This window comes from Ictalurus furcatus, chromosome 7, assembly GCF_023375685.1.
Source record: "Ictalurus furcatus strain D&B chromosome 7, Billie_1.0, whole genome shotgun sequence".
Taxonomy (NCBI): domain Eukaryota; kingdom Metazoa; phylum Chordata; class Actinopteri; order Siluriformes; family Ictaluridae; genus Ictalurus; species Ictalurus furcatus.
In genome coordinates this window covers 9,832,436-9,851,344 of record NC_071261.1, presented here as the reverse complement: position 1 = coordinate 9,851,344, position 18,909 = coordinate 9,832,436, and the positions used below count along the sequence as shown (strand labels likewise).

General features: G+C 40.2%; 1 protein-coding gene across 2 annotated transcripts in view; it reads left to right on the top strand.

Annotated features, from left to right (window-relative positions):
* The window catches only part of clstn2a (calsyntenin 2a), a 101,558-nt gene that overhangs the window by 72,350 nt on the left and 10,299 nt on the right, over window positions 1-18,909 (top strand). For both annotated transcript variants that reach the window (XM_053628297.1, XM_053628296.1), the window contains exons 7-12: window positions 351-608; window positions 1,240-1,361; window positions 16,179-16,341; window positions 17,709-17,875; window positions 17,968-18,116; window positions 18,251-18,459. In XM_053628297.1, coding sequence (XP_053484272.1) covers window positions 351-608; window positions 1,240-1,361; window positions 16,179-16,341; window positions 17,709-17,875; window positions 17,968-18,116; window positions 18,251-18,459 — 1,068 coding nt within the window. The remainder of the gene's footprint in view (window positions 1-350; window positions 609-1,239; window positions 1,362-16,178; window positions 16,342-17,708; window positions 17,876-17,967; window positions 18,117-18,250; window positions 18,460-18,909) is intronic.

Here is an 18,909-nt window from a genome sequence, read left to right as displayed (position 1 = left end):
TGATCAAATTATGACGTTCCTTGTGCGAGGAAGCCCAAGTGTATCAAAGTGTATCATATCACTGGTATTAACTCCAAACCAGATTTCTGGTAATTTTTTTGCTCCTTTTTTGGGCAGAATTTCCTGCTTCACAAATAACAGACAGTATTTTCTTATTCAAGTGGTATAAGAATGCTCTACCGACACTAGCTTGCCTTATCACTTAGTATTTTACACTTGCTTTCCTGTCATCATCCAAAAAGGGGAGAAAATAAAGCACTCTTCTGAGCTGATGTTTGCTGTTTAGTTCAGTTTGTGATTTTTCGTCACCTTATAAGCTAAAGCCATTCTCACATTTGTTATTTCTGCAGGTGCCGCTTCAGGCAGTGTGGATCTTCTCCCTGCCCCGAGTGCTTCTACAAATTGGACAGCTTCGCTGCTGACAGACAGCGGACGAGACAGTGACCTCATCTTCCACTTCGATGGACGGCAGGCGGCCAATATTCCTGAACTGGTGGTGCCTCAAAACCTCACTGAACAATTCACCATTGCCACATGGATGAAGCACGGCCCGAGTCCTGGACTGAGAGGCGAGAAGGAGACGCTGCTATGTAACTCAGACAAGACGGGTATGAGTGAAAAGACAACTGGTTACTGTTGGCCGATGAAAGGAATGCTTTGCAAAAAATGAGAGCATTGATAATTAGTGCTAACCAGTCCCTATTACACTGCATTTATTGTTTAGCTACATTTGAGGAATCTGTATGTCACAGATGCCCAAAATATATTGAACCAAAGGGAAACTATGTGCATCTCTATGGAATCACAACACAATGTTAATACATTAAACAATTAACATTCTAAGTAACCTTAAGAACAGTTCCTGGATCATGGCCATTAAATATTCGCTCTCGACCACAATTTCTAATACTGATGACTTTCCCATTGAGCAAAATCTTATCATGATTTTCGTGACTGTTGCTACTAAAACACAGCCACCTATGTAGTCTTTATGCCTGAAGCTCTTGACATACTGTGCCAATAATAATCCCCCTTGAAAAGTCAATTAGATCTTTAATCTCACCAACATTGAGGTCAACTTCGCCTGTTCAGCATTTCTACACATGCCACAAAGCATGGTAGGATGTTAATTGCGTATTTGTGGCATGCAGTACACATTCACTAATTATGATTCTGAACTTATTTATTCAGGTTTTCCCATTCATTTGACTTAATTTCACCCATCATGTATATTGGCAGAGATGAACAGACACCATTACTCACTGTATGTGCACAACTGCCGTCTGGTCTTCTTGCTGCGGAGGGACTTCACGCAGATGGACACATTCAGGCCGGCTGAGTTCCACTGGAAGCTGGAGCAGGTGAGAAGACACTGAGACACTGATACATACTTCAACCAAGAGTATAGAGGGAGAGAAAGAGAGAGAGAGGAAAAGGGAGTGTGTGTGTGTGTGTGTGTGGAAACTAAAATAGGTATATTTCCAGTTCAGCTATGAGTTGTTGAATGGGATGACCAGAAGGTCTTTGATGAGCATAGATTTGAGATGAATTAGGCCACTGGATCAGACTAAAAATTTAATCGGAAATAAAACTGGCTAAAGAAGACATGCTGTCACTGAAATACAGGAAAGCAGCCAGTTGCCTAAGGTAAAACTGCCTTTTGTGCATCACTGGGGCTACTCCAATATTCATGATGGATTTCTAATGTAGCAAAAGATGTGCTTTTTGTGTTTGGTTGCATTGTGGGCAGTCAGGTCTTGATGCATTGGTTCATGACTAATGGAGTGGAGAGGTGGCCCTGCTCGGGTGTCCAGGATTTATGATACCCCTGAATCAGGTCAGGTTTAAGTACCATGCTCAAGAGCTCACCAGTGGCAGCTTGGTAGTATTTCGGCTTGAAATACTTTCCAACCTTCCAATAATTAATAACCCACAATTTTAACCAAACTCTCAAATGCTGATTGAAAACAGATGGAACATCCGTATGAGATGAATTATGACTCCGTTTCTGCCACAACATCTATAATTTGTGAATCACTGTTTCAGACATATGTTCTCATTACTTTAGATGTCTCCAGAGTAAACAGAGTTTCTTATATGCTGTAGTAATTAGTTCACACAACTTGAAGACTCAGCATATTCCAAAAATATTAGAGAGTGTAGGGATTTTTTTCACATATGTCGAGAGTCAGGCTTTTAAAAGAAACCAGTCTAGAAATATGACTGATTACACAGGCAACGTAACATCTGTTTCTACAGCCAAAAGCGCATATTTCTTCTGTGTTAAATACTGTGACAGTTTCCTCAGCCTCAAGAGTCTGCAAATGTGTCAGCAATTGTAAATTTCCTCTGGGTTAATTATCTGCAATTGAGAAATTGCATAGAAGCAGAGAGGGTTTTGTATTTACATAACAGCTGGAGCCATTCTACATGTCGGCACAATGTTCAGTTCAGTTCATTAAAGGTCAAAAGGTCAAAAATAACTTTAACAATTTTTTTTTCTGGTAAGCCACACTGGCTTCAGAGAGCCAGTTCTGCCTTGCCCAGTGTACAATTTAGTAAAATCACTCAGTTTTTTTATGCACTATAGTTTGGTGAGAAAGCATACAGCTGGTAAAAACAAACCCAAACTTGCAGCTCAATAAGACAACGAATAGCCTAAGAGTTGAGATTTGAGGTGGCCATGGTACAAGTTTCAAATGGTCTCACAAATGGTCACTTTTTATCCCAGAACTGTCACATGTAAGATCAGGAGCTGTGGCTGGCTTTTCACATGCTCTTGGGACTGTCCACACAGTAGCTAGTAGTCCAGAAATGGGAGTACGCATAGACCCCACCGTGAGCCATTATCAAAACTGGGAACAGTGATGAATCTTCCCAGAGGTCAGTCTACCCAATTTTCTCCAAGAGCGCATTAATCCAGGATGTCACCAAAAACCCCAGACAAACATCTAAGCAACTGCATGCCTCATTTGCCTTGGATAAGGTTCATGATTTCACTATTAGAAAGAGACTGAGCAAAAATGGAATCCATGGGACAATTGCAAGGTCAAAAACCACTGTTGTCCAAGAGGAATATTAAAGATTGTCTGAAATCGGTCTCAAAATAACACCCCAAAGCCTTTTGAACTGATCTGGAACTTCTTGAAAGACCCGTTACATCTGGCATAAACCTAACACAACATTCCACCATAAGAACATCATACCGTCAATAGTCAAACATAGTGTGATGGTGCGGGGATGCTTTGCTGTTTCAGGGCCTGGGTGACTTGTCATAACAGAATCATTGACAGAACCATGAATTCTGCTCTCTACTAGGAAATCTTTTAACTTCAACATATATGTTTCCGTTATTGTGTTTTCATTCTTATTTGAGTTTACCTGCTTTGAATATAGTGGAACTCATCCATTTAATTTGTGGATTGTTAACAGTATTTTTATTAGATCAGGGCTTGTTTTTAGTATCTTGAAATGGAATCCCCAAACAGTTCATATGGCCCTAAAAAGTTCATTAATCACTATATTCGAAGTACAACTAAAAACAAACTCCCTAAAAACAAAGCATTTAAAGGTGCAGTTTACACCAGTTTGCAACAGATCACTGACCCGGCCTGAATTCACATTCTATTAAATAAAGGTCACTGAAAATCTAATTGAAAATTTTTTCATCTTATTACCACTGCACTTTATCTTATTACCTACCACTGTACTTGGCTTGTGCTAGCATTGCTGTTCCTGTGCAACTTAAAACTGCAGGTACTACACGAATGTTTAACTGTGGGTAATGAGCAGTTCCACATTTGAACACTTCGCATTTAACGTACTAACACTATCCGGATTTCCTATTAAGGTTAGTGTAGCCTTTAAACCTACTGAAAGGTCTGTTTTGAGTACCAGTAGCCTGCCTATATTTTCTAGATTAGTAAGTACTTTTGAATGTATTAACAGAGTGTTGAGATGCAAGTTGAGATGCATATGTCAAAAAAGTGTATTATATTTATGCAGAATGTGGTGCCATATTTAAATATGTAAGTAGCTAGGCAACTTAATTTATTGTTACTCTAAATAAACATTTCTAATATAAGTAGAATCTGAGTGATCTTATCTCAGAGAGGGCATACTATTTGACTTCAGTGCCAACATTGCCAAAAGGAAAATACTAGAAGACAGATAAAACCAGAAATTTAACATAAAAACCCTAGCATATGTTGGTGGATGAGATGACTGCATGCTAACATTATAAATGATAAAAATGTTAGCTAAATGCACAAATTTGTGTTTTCCACACCTTATCCCGTTCACTTAATTTAGGGGGATATATTAGCCAGCAAGTAAACAGTCAGTTCTCGAATTTGATATGTTCGAAGCAAGAAAAATCTGCAAGCATAAGGATTTGAGAGACTTTGAAGGGCCAAATTGTGATGGCTAGAGGACTGGGTCAGAGCATCTCCAAAATGGCAGGTCTTGTGTAGTGTTCCCAGTATGTAGTGGGTAGTACCTACCAAAAGTGGTCCAAGGAAGGATAACTGGTGAACCAGCAACAAGGTCATTGGCTCCCAAGGCTCACTGATGCGCATGGGGAGCAAAGGATAGCCCCTCTGGTCCAATACCACAAAAGAGCCACTGTAGCAGAAATTGCTGAAAAAGAACAAAGTGCATCGCAACCTGCAGTGCATGGGGCTGTGTAGCTGCAGACTGGTCAGAGTACCCATGCTGACCCCTGTCCACCACTAAAAGCACCTACTTTGGGCACATGAGCATCAGAACTGGAGCATGGAATAATGGAAGAATGGCCTGAAGAATAATGGAAGAATAATGGCCTGGTCTGATGAATCACATTTTCTTTTACATCATATGGATGGCTGGGTACATGTGCGTTACATTACAATTACATTTACATTTACATTTATTCACTTAGCAGACGCTTTTATCCAAAGCAACTTACAAATTAGAAAAATACAAGCAAAGCGATATATCAAGCAGAGAACAATACAAGTAGTGCTACCATACAAGATTCATTAATTGAGATCCAGAAGAAGCAAAGTGCACAGAGTAGAGGTGTATTTGCAAAAAAATATATTTATTTATTTATTTTTATTTTTATTTATTTTTTTTTTTTATGAGTTGGTTAGGTGTTCACGGAAGAGGTGGGTCTTTATCTGTTTTTTGAAGATGGTGAGAGATTCTGCGGTCCAGGCCCACCACTGAGGAACAGTTAGCGTGAAGGTTCTGGAAAGGGACCTTGCGCCACGCTGAGTGGGAACTACTAAACGTCGGTCGCTAATCGATCGCAGATTGCGAGAGGGAACGTAGGCCTTCAGGAGAGAGTTGAGGTAGGAGGGTGCTGTTCCTGACAAGGTCTTGTAGGTGAGAATCAAGGCCTTGAATTTGATGCAGGCAGCTACAGGAAGCCAGTGGAGGGAGATGAAGAGGGGTGTGACATGGGTTCTCTTGGGCTGGTTGAAGACGAGGCGCGCTGCAGCATTTTGAATCATCTGAAGAGGTTTGATGGAGCTGGCTGGGAAGCCTGAAAGCAGTGAGTTGCAGTAGTCCAGTTTAGAGATAACAAGAGCCTAGACTAGTATCTGTGTAGCCTGTTCGGTGAGGTAGGGTCGGATTTTCTTGATGTTGTACAGGATGAACCTACAGGACCTTGCAGTTGTTGAGATGTGGTCTGTAAAGGTCAAGCTGTCATCAAGAATCATCCCAAGGTTCCTGGCCGTCTTGGTTGGCATGAGTGTGAGTGGGCTGAGCTGTACAGTTAGGTTGTGGTTGATTGAGGGACAGGCTGGGATGACGAGAAGCTCAGATTTTGCCAGGTTAAGCTTAAGATGGTGTTCCCTCAACCAGACCGAGATGTCCGGCAGGCAAGCAGAAATGCGTGCAGAGACAGATGGATCGTCAGGCTGGAAGGACAAATAGAGTTGGGTGTCATCAGCATTGCAATGATATGAGAAGCCATGAGACTCTATCACCTGCCCTAGAGATGTAGTGTAGATAGAAAAGAGGAGTGGACCCAGAACTGACCCCTGTGGAACGCCAGTTATGAGTTGCTGAGTTTCAGAAATACCTCCCCTCCATGATACCTTGAAGGATCTGTCAGAGAGATAGGATTCCACCCAGCGCAGAACCGTTCCAGTGATGCCCAGGCTGGAGAGAGTTGACAGGAGGATCTGATGGTTCACAGTGTCGAAAGCAGCAGAGAGGTCAAGTAGGATGAGGACAGATGATCTAGAGGTTGCTCTTGCTAGTCGTAAGGCTTCAGTTACGGAAAGCAGAGCAGTCTCCGTGGAGTGATTGCTCTTGAAGCCAGACTGCTTGGTGTCCAGGAGGTTGTTCTGTGTGAGAAAATTGGAGAGTTGATTAAAAACGTCTCTTTCAAGAGTTTTGGAAAGAAAAGGGAGGAGGGAAACAGGTCTGTAGTTGTCAACTACAGCAGGGTTAAGTGATGGTTTTTTAAGCAGTGGGGTAACCCGGGCCTGCTTAAATGAGATAGAGTATGTGCCATAGAGAGGGATGTGTTAAAGATGTGTGTGAGTGCAGGAAATAGTGTGGGAGAGATGGACTGAAGAAGGTGAGAAGGGATAGGGTCAAGAGGACAGGTTGTGGGATGGCTAGAGAGGAGGAGTTTAGAGACATCAGTCTCTGAGAGGGGAGAGAAGGAAGGAAGTAAGTGTTGCTTACCTAGGGAAGAGATCACCAGAATGTGATCTCCCTGTTGCACTATAGAAAGAACGGAAGCTAGTGGAGGAAGTGTGATGCTCTGGGCAATCTTCTGCTGGGAAACCTTGGGTCCTGGCATTCATGTGGATATTACTTTAACACGTACCACCTACTTAAACATTGTTGCAGACTAAATACATTCCTTCATGGCAACAGTATTCCCTAATGGCAGTGGCATCTTTCAGCAGGATAATGTGCCCTGCCACACTGTTAGCCACACAAGATGTTCAGGAATGGTTTGAGGAACATGACAAAAAGTTCAAGGTGTTGACTTGGCCTCCAAATTCCCCAGATATCAATCAGATTGAGCATGGGTGGGATGTTCTGGACAAACAAGTCCGATCCATGGAGGCCCCACCTCGCAACTTACAGGACTTGAAGGATCCACTGCTAACGTTTTGGTGCCAGATACCACAGCACACCTTCAGAGGTCTATGCATGGACTTGACTAATGGAAAGTCAGACAGTCAGAGCTTCCTCAACTGTCCAGTTTGGGTGAGCCTGTGCCCACTGTGGCCTCAAATTCTTGTTTATGGCTGACAGGAATAGAACTCGATGGTAGTAGTTTTCTGCTGTTGTAGTCCATCTGCTTCAAGGTTTGACATGTTGTATGTTCTGAGATGCTTTTCTGCTCACCACGGTTGAAGAGAGTGATTGAGTTACCACAGCCTTCCTGTCAACTTGAATCAGCCTAGCCATTCTCTTCTGTCCTCTCTCATAAACAAGGAATTTCTGCCCACTAGATGTTTTTTTTGTTTATTTTACCTCATCATTCTGTGTAAGCTCTATAGACTGTTGAGCATGAAAATCCCAGGAGATCAGCAATTTCTGTAATATTCAAACCAGCCCATCTGACACCAACAACCATTCCACAGTAAAGTCACTGAGATCACTTTCCCCACTTCTGATTTTTGTTTGTTGTGAACATTAATTGAAGCTCTTGACCCACTTATGTTTGATTTTGAAACATACAAGTCAGTGTATGCAAAGTTATCACAGAAATAAGCTCTAAGTCTGGCTGAAAACCACAGCCATATCTCCGTGCAGCTCTCACCTGGTTTCCCACTGAAGCTAAGTAGGGTTGAGCCTGCCCAGTAATGGGCAGGTAATGATTAGACCTCTACTGAAGTGTTGTTATTATAGTTTGTTTGTTTTGCCAAAGATGCGTTTGCTATAATGTTTTAATGCTGAATGTCAAATTAATTCATTCAGGGTGAGTATTATACATCATTGGGTACAACTGCACAGTGAAGTTGCTGAAACTGCTATGAGCAGCTAATATAGATGAGAACTTATGTGGAAAAGCAAATTAGTTAAAATGTTTTATTTGCACTAGCAAAATCTTCTCACCCAAGATGTTGTTTCGTTTAAGGAAATTTTGTATATCCCTTTACAGATTGAATTGAGGGGTATATACTGTAAAACTGTTATAATCAACACTGTGACCTTTTTTAAATGACATTATTATCATTTTTAGCCTGCCTTTTTAAAAAAATATATTATTTTTTTATATATATAAATGGACTCCATTCTGTACTTCTGGCAAAGTATGAAATCTGTTTTCAAGCCCAGGAGAGCTCCAGAGAACCAATCCCTGGGCCTCTCGCAAGCATTGTTATGGTCAGTGGAGGAGACCTTATTCATATATAAAACTAGACTTTTATTAGACTAAGATAAATACTAGACATTATTCAAAGTACATCAGAAACTTTGAGTTACATAGCTACGATATGACTTTGTGGTAAATTACTTTCAATATCGCTAACTGTCAAGTTTATACCTGCTTCTTAGTTAGCTAACTTTGTTTATGTGAGGTAAAGAAAAGGCTATTTACCAGTAACATTAAGCTAGCCAATCAACAAAATATTTTAGACTAACTGGGAATTTAAAGAAACTCCACTAATATTAAGAGTGAAGACTGAAAGGGGAAAATGACATGGCATGTCATGTGTAGGAATACTGCAAACCAGAAGACATGAGACGTGTGTTTTTCACAATGCTCTCAGCGCAAACACTTGCTCTAAAAAGGTGAGCTAATTAGTGCTCCAGTAAGGTTTTACACAACTTCACCGGTTGTAAACTGCTATTACAATTTCGACTCTTCCCTTGCAGAGTGAATAGCACAGCCAAGGCGACGCTGCATTAGAGCAGCAGCAGTTAAAATTCATAATTTTCACTAAAATAATAGTGTCAACAAAAATTCTCAAAAAGAGTCTAAATCATAATCACAATACAAAATTATAAAGAGGCTGCTAGAAACAGGGTAAGAGAAAAACAAGTGGAAAAAGCAAAGCATGAAAAAGGATAACCTTAATTCTTCTACCCCCTTTCCAGCAATGCAGAGAGCTACTAACACCTGCAACAATATTAAATATCCATCCACGATGTACCATTCCCGTCCTCTGTTGTACCACAGGAGCTTCGCTTTGCCTACAGCTTTTCTGACAAAAAAAGAGAAACTCAGTTTTCTGTAGTTCTTCACTAGAAGCCTAGTGTAGGGATTATTTGAGAACCCAGCCAATATATTGTGTGCTGAATCAGAACAGCTCTTTCTGATCATACAATGCATTTCCTGGAGGAGGGAGTCTGAAATGATGGCTTTGTCATGGCTGGCCGAAGTGCTTGGCAGAGCCACGCTGAGAGGAAGCTAAGCCAAGTGTTTGTGTGCAAGTACACAAGTGTGTGTTGGTGCTTTCATGTGCATTAATGGCCTTTTCCAGTAAAGTGGATGTTATGAACTGCCTTTGCACTGTGGTCCCTTTAATGTGGATGTGAAGTGTTGGAAAGATGGTTTCCTCTCATACACTGATGACCTCACATGAAATATTGTTCCACCTTCACCTTCCCATGCTTTTGCAAATTTAATCACTGCCATATCTCTCACTGTTTCATGCCTGGAGTTGGGTGAGAGTGATGTGGGTACCTGACGAGAATGTCATGGGGGAAGTAATCACAAAAACATTCCATCTCCCATCATTCCATCTACTTCCTGCATGAGTGGTAGGAGTGTTCTCACCCTATGTTCACACTAGCAAGTGACAAGTCATTCGTCTCGCTTGTAATTTGTCTTGCGTGGGAGTTTAGGCATTTTTATTAGTTCTGTTGCAAAGTTAAAAATGTATTCTATTATTTTAATAAACCTTTGCTTTGCTTTAAATGTCATTTTGATTACACTGTATGGCCAAACCTTTGTGGACACCTCACCCATCATACCCATATGTACACCCTTCTGGGAAGGCTTTCCACTAGACTTTTGTGTTCCTTCAGCCACAAGAGCATTAGTGAGGTCAGGCACTGATGTTGGGTGAGGAGGTCTGGGGTTCAGTCAGAGTAACAGTTCATCCCAAAGGTGTTCAGTAGGGTTGAGGTTAGGGCTTTGTGTAGGTCACTCGAGTTCTTCCACCTTCATCAACCTTGGTAAACCATGACTTCATGGAGCTCGCTTTGTGCACAGGGGCATCATCATGCTGGAACAGGTTTGGGCCTCTTAGTTCCAGTGAAAGGAAATAGTAATTGTACAGCATGCAAAGACATTCTATACCACTGTGTCCTTCCATTGTGGCAACATGGGTATAATGGATGATGGGTGTGATGGTCACCTGTCCACAAACATTTGGCCATATAGTCTATATTCTTAATATTACTGATATAATAATAGGCCAGTTACATTTAAACATCAAACATACTATCCAATCATGTTCATTCCTGCACAAAAATGATATATTTTTATATAATTTAAAATATGCCTTAAATATAAGGCATATCTTTGTAATGTCTCTGTACACTTTTAATAAAAGATCATATGTGACAGGATAAGATGAAACCATGCTTCTACATGTTTCTTCCATTTTGCAAGTTACAGTGTAAATGGGAACTAATTCCTAATTGGGTGTAAAGTAAAAGTTGTGAGTGGGCAAGCGATGAAAAATCAGACCATACATGCTATTGGATTTGTCAGAGTAAACAATTAAAACAGTTGTTTGGATTTTATTTTAGGTTAGTACAAAGGAGGGTGTAATTGTGTGTGTGAAAGTTGCCCTGCATCCCATTTTGGTTGAATTCGACTGCCTTGCACCCAGCACAGTAGGATATGCTCTGGATTCACCAGATTAAGTGGTTACTGAAGAATGAATCAATGCAGCGCAGAATTCTAGTATCAGGGTGGTTTTCATAAGTTATCATGCTGTAGACAACCTAAGTGGCTGGTCACTTAGGGTGTACTCACACTAGGCGTTCTGTACCGTGCTCGAGCACGTTCGAACCCCAAAGTCCAGTCGTTTGACTAGTGTGATCGCTCCATACCGTGCCCAGGCCCGCTTGAAGAGGTGGGCTTGGGCATAGTTCAGTTGGACTCTGGCATGGTATGCATATAGGGTGATCGCTAACCGTGGCCGAGCATGGAACTCAAAACATGACAGCAGTGGTGTAACTGTTCCATTTAACAGAATATTTGGGTTTATAGCAGGTCTGGTTCTCACCTTATTGATGAATGGGAATTGTAGTCGGCGAGTAAAGCTGCAAATTCATCCCTCAGTGTCAGCTGCCTCCATAAAAAACTTTGATACATGCAGCATGATTAAGTGAAAATCGCTGCAATGCAAAAGTGATAAATCCATTAGGCATGTGAGAGGGCCACGTGTCACTGCACCCCAAGTGACTCTAAATAAGCCACAAAGTAAGTAAAGTTACAAATGATGGACTCCATTGTGCTGTGCGAGAGCATCTTTCTTCCTGTTTTCTTCAAAACAAAAAGCAGCATCGTAATGATGTAAGTGTGTTCAGGCCCAGAACGTTAAGTGCAATGTGTATGCCAGCGAGGGAGTGGGGAAATGGGGACAATTGTGCTTGGGCACGGTACAAAGGCAACAAAGTGTGAGTACCCCCTTAAATGGAAAGTGGTTCATCTACAGTTCAGTAACTAAAAAACAAGTGTAAATAATGGTAACTATGCTAACTGCAAATTTAATTAAATCAGGAACTGCTTTGAATATGAAAGTGTTTCAAATCTACATCTGGGTGAGTGGAGAGTTAATAAAAAAAGGTGCAATGTCTCGAATAAATTAAGGCCTGATTTTCAGTGATCTCTTACTAGAACATGTTTGTATCAGATAGACCAGCACATAGATGTGTTTTGAAAGCATGGGAATAAATAAGCCCAACTCCCTAGAGCACTGATTTGGTATTCTTGGGATCAGGTCACATACTGAACCAGCTTGTGGCATGGACGTCAATGCCAGTAATGTATCAGGAATTCCTGAATCATTTATCTGCCACTGCTCAGTGTAGAGAGGGATGTCGCTATGATTTTGCTCCACTCACTGTCAGTGCTGTTGTGGGGGAGATGAATGGTGATATGTCTTGTATTTAGCACTCTAGAACTGGATGAACTTCAAGTCTACTGGGATGAAAGCTGTTTTTGTGTGAAAGTGTGCCATGCATACCATTTGGTAGGAGTTCCATCAACTAGGTGATTCTTGCTCTGTACAAGCATCTCATTTGTGAATGGACAGATAAATTCCAACAGAGGATAGTGCAAACAGATAATGGGTGCACCTGGATCCTAGTATTGGAGCGTTGTCTTTTGTGTTTAGAGATTTAGTCTTTGTTTTATCTTTTTTGTGTAATGTGCATGGCTGGAAAGCCTATTCATACTGAGAGAAAATTCTTGGCTTTAGTTGTTTGTTTCTCCTTTCCTCTGTTCATTCTTGTGCAGGATTTAGCAATGTGAAAACCTGTTCTAGTCCTGCTAAGCATTTTATCAAAAAAGCAAATTCTAAACTCTTGCTGAAGTTAGTTCTTAATTGAGCAGCTGTTGAATAGTTTCCAAAGTCCCATCATATGCTGAGCAATCATCCTTTCAAAAGGAACACTTTTTGACTACAAACTGTGTACATTATGTAGCTCAACATGATAGGTTGATGAGTCAGGAAATAAGAGGGAAGGGGTGGCAGGGGGTTCACTGTGGGGATAGCCTCAAATGATTGTTTACCCCAAGAAGCTCAAGCCTGGCCTATTACAGGTTCGTAAATCTCCAGGCACTTAGAAACACTCAGCCAATCTCATGCTCCAATGATCAGCCTAGTCTGAGCTTTGAAAGCAATCAACAACTCTCCCTTTCAGAGTGAAAATGAGGATGATTATTTCATACCCTTTGTTTTTCTCATGGACATTTTACCCCCTCAGTAAATCCCCTCAAGTCCACTGAATTCAATTGGTGAATGTTGACCAGGTTTATCTGTTGTATGTCTAATTCCTGGTTGGTGGCGTTTAGTTGAATGCTGAGGTGGGAAGGAGTGGTTTACCATAATAAATGTATTAAAAGAATGACAAAATATGAGTACAATATGTGTGTAATGCAATGACCTATCTGCATCTGGATTTAAAACTGAAGTGGGTGTGGTCTAAACAATAATAGTTTTGTTTGTTTGAATTAAATATGAACCTTACCACTACTTATAGCAAGGGGAAAAAAAACTGGAAATCACCAGAAAAAAATTCTCAGCACTGTCCTCTCTGCCAGCATGTTGTTGAATTCTGGCTCTAACACTTCCTCAACCTCAGATACATCACTCAAGTTCATAATTGCACTAGAAATGTGCAGAGAGGGATTTTTTAAATCCTGTTGGGGCAGTTATTATTTTTTGTTCGTACCTGTCTGCAATATTTTCTAACCATATAAGTAATTCCCAAAATATAACCAAACTAGTAGCCTGATTTAAACCAGTGCAACCTTGAGCAGGCAAATACTAAGGATGCTGCAAATTAGGACTGCACAATTAATCGAATATCGATCGCGATTACGATTTTGCCTGCCCATGATTAAATGAACATGATCGACTGCAATATTGCCGTTTAAAGTTCGTCCTCTGCTCATAGAAAACTCCGCTGCAGATCAAATCAAGTGCTTCTTAAATTTGCAGCCAATCACCATAGAGTGGCGCGGGGATGATGTCATTTTGTAGTGCCAAAACCCGGAAACGGAGGGGGTGTGATGGTCACCTGTCCACAAACATTTGGCATATAGTCTATGTTCTTAATATTATATATATATTATACATTTTAGCGCTCGAGCTGCTAGCTTCGCTTCGAGCTCCAGCGCTCGCGCGAGGGGAAATCATGACATTAACATGATGCTAAATGGCACTACAGAGCTTGTCGGACGTTAAAACTCATCACGCCATACAGGAAAAAGCATTGCAGATAATCTCAGGGCTCTACAGTGCGACCATTTCACTCGCGTTTGCAACTGAAAAGTTCTTTGTGCGACTGTGAATAAATATTTATTTGCACCGGTGTGAGTAACCTGTTCGGAGTTGTATAATACAATCGGAATAAAAACTACAGGAAGTCCAAAATGCATCTACACCGCGCAACAGTTACTTTCACACTGCTTTTCATCATCTCAGTCAACCGAACAAGTGTGTAAATACTGCAAAGAAGCCATTATGATGACAAGAGTAACACTGAACATCATCTGCTTCTCTCAACTTCCCAATCTCACAAACCGCCATCTTTTATTGATCCCGCAAAATGACCTGAACTTTCACCTGCTTGTGTAGAGACATACGTCGGGCTGAGTAAATTAATAATAATGCTAACGCTACAAGGTGGTTTAATTCAATCTTTTTTATGATTGGTGAGGAATTATTGAATAATCAAGATTAGCAACTATTCAGAAGGAGTACGCTGCTGCTCTCCTTCACGCTCTTCAGTAACATAGCGTATTCACTTCATTTAAACTTAAGGTTACCAGATATCACCAGAAGTCAACTCCAGTTTCCATGTTTTGATTTAATCCCCAAAAAAAATTATTATCAGCAGACATGGCAACACTGTACTGGGGAACCGATCTAAAAGGAACAACTGATAAACAAACAAACAGAAACTAATAAAATGTAAAGACAGAAAATGTGCTTAGTTATAAATAAATCATTTAATATAAAAAATAGATATTATAATAACTTCATAAAATATAAATAAAATGAGAAATGAAATAATGTTTAATTACTATGGGTTGCATTTAATATCAATTTGACATTAAGCTTAGTTCTTTATTTCCTTAGAAGGCTATTAGCCTTTTTCCTAATATGGATCATGCTTGTGTTAGTCTACTTTTAATTAGGACTATTGTTTAAGATATTTAAAAATAAATATTTTATGCTTCTTTATTTATCAATTAACCAACAGTATTTCTGATTGCTATTATTTTAATTCAATTAACAGTGACCATGAGCAGAGAGCTTACATTTAACTGTTTATTATAGACCTCCTGATTAAAGCTTAAACAAAAAAAGATTGGTATCTGGATCGGTATCGGCTGTAAAAATCCTGATCGGAGCATCAGTAATGAACACCATTAAACTAAAGCACTTTGCATCTGACGGGTAAATGAACTCACCCAATCACATCCTATATGAGATTATTCAGATATATACACAATATACACCGAGCAGTTCGAGAACTGGCTCCAGCCCAGAAATATGACAGTGGAAAATGTCTAATAGTGTAGCTTTAAATATATTTAAGAGGAGCAGACTTCAAAGGCCGAACATTGAGGTTTATTGTATTTGTTTACAAGGTGGAACTGGTTAACAGTGGTTTTTTTTTTTTTTTTTGCATACAGTCTGTAAAATGAACTGAAAATATTAAATTTAGTTTATCAGAAGGTAAATTAATTTGTCATGGCTCACACTATGTTCCTAAATTCTGTCATAATTGACAAGCTCAAGTTTTCTCATGCCTACAAATGGCCTATGAATGTTTGTGGATAATGTTTATGGATCATTTTTTTTTTAACAATATTTTACCTACTATTTGTATTTGTATATGTTTATAACATGTTATCTGCTCCAAATTATGTCATCGGTTGCATCCCTAGAGTAAAGCCACTAACTGGAAGTAGCAAACTAAACTGTCATTTTATCTTACAGTGCAGCTTTTGGCCGTGTACAGATAAATCATCTGAGTTCGGAGCGTGAGCAGACAATATTTTTTCCAAATGTTTTTGAGTTTCTGCGGCACAGATGTAATCCAGTAAACGGGAAGGAGAAGTGAACATAGGATTGTTTTTCTACATCTTGAACAATTGCCAGCTTTTCTGATTACAAAATATAGCTATCTTTACCAGGCAAACAGAATGCAAAATAAAAAATCAAGCTGAGCTTTCTGACTTCTTTCCTTCTAGGAACTTAAGAGCATTTGACAAAATAGTAGAGTTTCATTTTCCCAGAATGTCTCATTACTAAATACAGTAGCCATTTTAATTAAATGCCAATCTGAACTAGTTAGGGAGGATTTTCTTTTGTGGGAGTAACATGATGCATGATTAGCTGTACATTGTCATGCAATGAAAGCCTTATCTGTCATTGCATAATATTAATATAAGGCCACTTCTTTTAGGCAAATGTTAAGAGCTTACTCATATAAAAAAAATCTTTTCTCTTTTCTCCACACAGATCTGTGATAAAGAGTGGCACTACTACGTGATCAACGTGGAGTTTCCTGCTGTTACCCTTTTTGTTGATGGAGTGACCTATGATCCCTACCTAGTAACAGACGATTGGCCCATTCACCCCTCGCAGATTGACATGCAGCTGACAGTTGGTGCCTGTTGGCAAGGTGAGGGAAATGAGGACAGACAGGTTTTTTTTTTGTTTTTTTTTGCTCAGATCAGCAAAAAGTATAACTTCTGTAACCATTTAAGAGTGAATTTAAGAGTAGAATGTAGAATTATAGACATTTTTGTTAGAGGCATGAAATGTATTAGTAGTCCTGGCTGAAATACCAATAGAGACACCATTTTGGCTACTGGAAACATGGTACTTTTTTCTTTTTCATTTTTTCTTCTCTTTTTTTGTTTAAGAGCCAGCGGCTACAAACCATCAAAAGCACAAAAAATTAATTTGCCCAATTAGTTTCAGTATTCTGAAATGAGGCTCTCAGCACTCATCTGTTTTTCTTTCTATTTTCCCTCTGGTGGTGATTATTGGGACCTCCAAGACAGGATACAAAGGAATCGAACGGTTCACTCACTAGTGCACCTCAGCAGATTTTGCCTGAGCTCCACTAAGCCACAATATAGAACCTTTCAGACTGTTAGCATATGAGATTGCTTTAGCAGTCAACAACTTCCTGTACAACATAAGCTGTTAACTGAATTTTCAAGGTTGAGCCAATTGAGATCCTTATCATTGTTCAAAAAAGTCATGCGTTCTACTCTATACGGTCTGAAAGAAAGCACAAGGAATAAAACACATGGGAATGTGCTATTACAGGAAAATTATCAATGAAATAATCAGTTCCATTTCCATTTGTTTATGTGGAGTGTCGATAGTTCAAGTCTTGCGTAATTAGTTTTTCTAGAAACAGTAACTTACTAGAACGAGCACCTTAATATAAAACTGTGATTGTAATTATAGACGGTACTACAGTCAGAGATGGTGTTAGGAAAAAAATAAACACCTTCTGACCAACCAGATTTGAGAATTCAGTGATGCTGTGGTATAAATAGCTATAAATAAGATTAATACAAACAGTCCTTTAAGTTTACTACTGCTAAGACTCGCCGATTCCGTAAGCATTTCATCATGCTACTGCTAATGTGCTGCAGTCAAACAGACATGGCTGGGAAATTTAGTTATTTTTAATCCAATTACTCAAATAGTGTGTTAGGAGCTGGGTATTAATTTTTATTCTCATCTAGAAAAAAAATGCTACTATTTCATAACCGATATAGTAGACTGTAATTTTCTGTCACAAATGAGAACTCAAGTGTTCCCTTACAGTTTTCCTGGGCTCAGATAACAATCAAATAGTAATATCTGTCAGAAAAATGGTCAGTGGGCCAGGAGAGGACAGATTAGGAGAGTCTCCGAATGCTAGTGTCAGCAGATTGAAGAAAGAGACAGGCTTTTCCCCCACGAGACGGCTATTGCACTTGTTCGATACGCTTGGTTTTTGTTGACCATGTTGTGACTACCTGGCAGGAGGAGAGGTGATGACTCCGCGCTTCACACAGTACTTCCGCGGAAGTCTCTCGGGACTCACTATCCGTCCTGGGAAGATCGAGACTCAGAAGGTCATCTCCTGTTTACAGGCCTGCAAGGAGGGTCTGGACATCAACTCGCTGGAGAGCCTGGGGAAAGGCATCAAGGTGCACACATAACCATAAACAAATCAGCTCATTCACACAAGCATAAATCTTTGAACACATTCTCCCTCTTTCGTTGTTTCTCTCTAATTCAGTTCCACTTTAACCCAGCCCAGTCAGTGCTAGTGATGGAAACTGATGATCTGGAGAACATTAATACAGCCATGGCAAAGGTCTCCTACATTAACTCGAGGCAGTTCCCTACTCCAGGCCTGCGCACACTGCATGTATCCACTGCCATTCAGTAAGTGCTTCGTTATAGAAAAAGAATCAACACCTTCTCACCAATGAGCATGGAGCATTGTAACTGACCATTTTACCATTGCTCTCAAATGCAAGTCTTCAACGAGGGTTTCTTTTTGTGTCTGTGTGGTGCAGATGTTTCGGTGAGGACAAGTGTATCTCCATCGTAGACATAAAGGCATTGGTGATGGTGCTGGTGCCCAGCGAGCCACAGATCAGCATCACAGGAACAGAGCATGTAACAATACCCGCTGCTGAGCTCCGAGCCCCTCTTGGGGTGGCACTGTTCAAAGAGATTCACATCATCAGCACGGTTACCAGGAGCAATGGGACATTCAGCTTGGGTAACACACACGTACACACACAGTTCAATATATTTTGTTACACCCAAAACGCTGCAGTATGCATGTTTTCTACTGTGTGTTTTATGAGGATGTGGTTACTAAAAAGACTTTATTAACAAAGCCACTAAATTAGAGCCTCGAATAATTTAAGCCCTCTCCTGTGAAACGCATTCGCCCTATTGTCTGGAGATCACAAGTTCAATTCACAATGATGCCACATCCATCTGTGGGTGGGAGCCTAGGGAGCAAAATTGGAGCACAACATGTCCTCTGGGTGGGAGGGATGGTATACTTTCTCTCTTTCTCTCTCCTGTCAATCACAGCAACAATAGGCATTCGTGGGAAGACGTAAGCTCATATACGAGGAAGAAAGCAGATAGCGTTTTCCTCCGAGTGTGTTAGGATACCCTGAGATTCAGCACAAGCAGCAGTTGGCTGGCTTTACGTGTA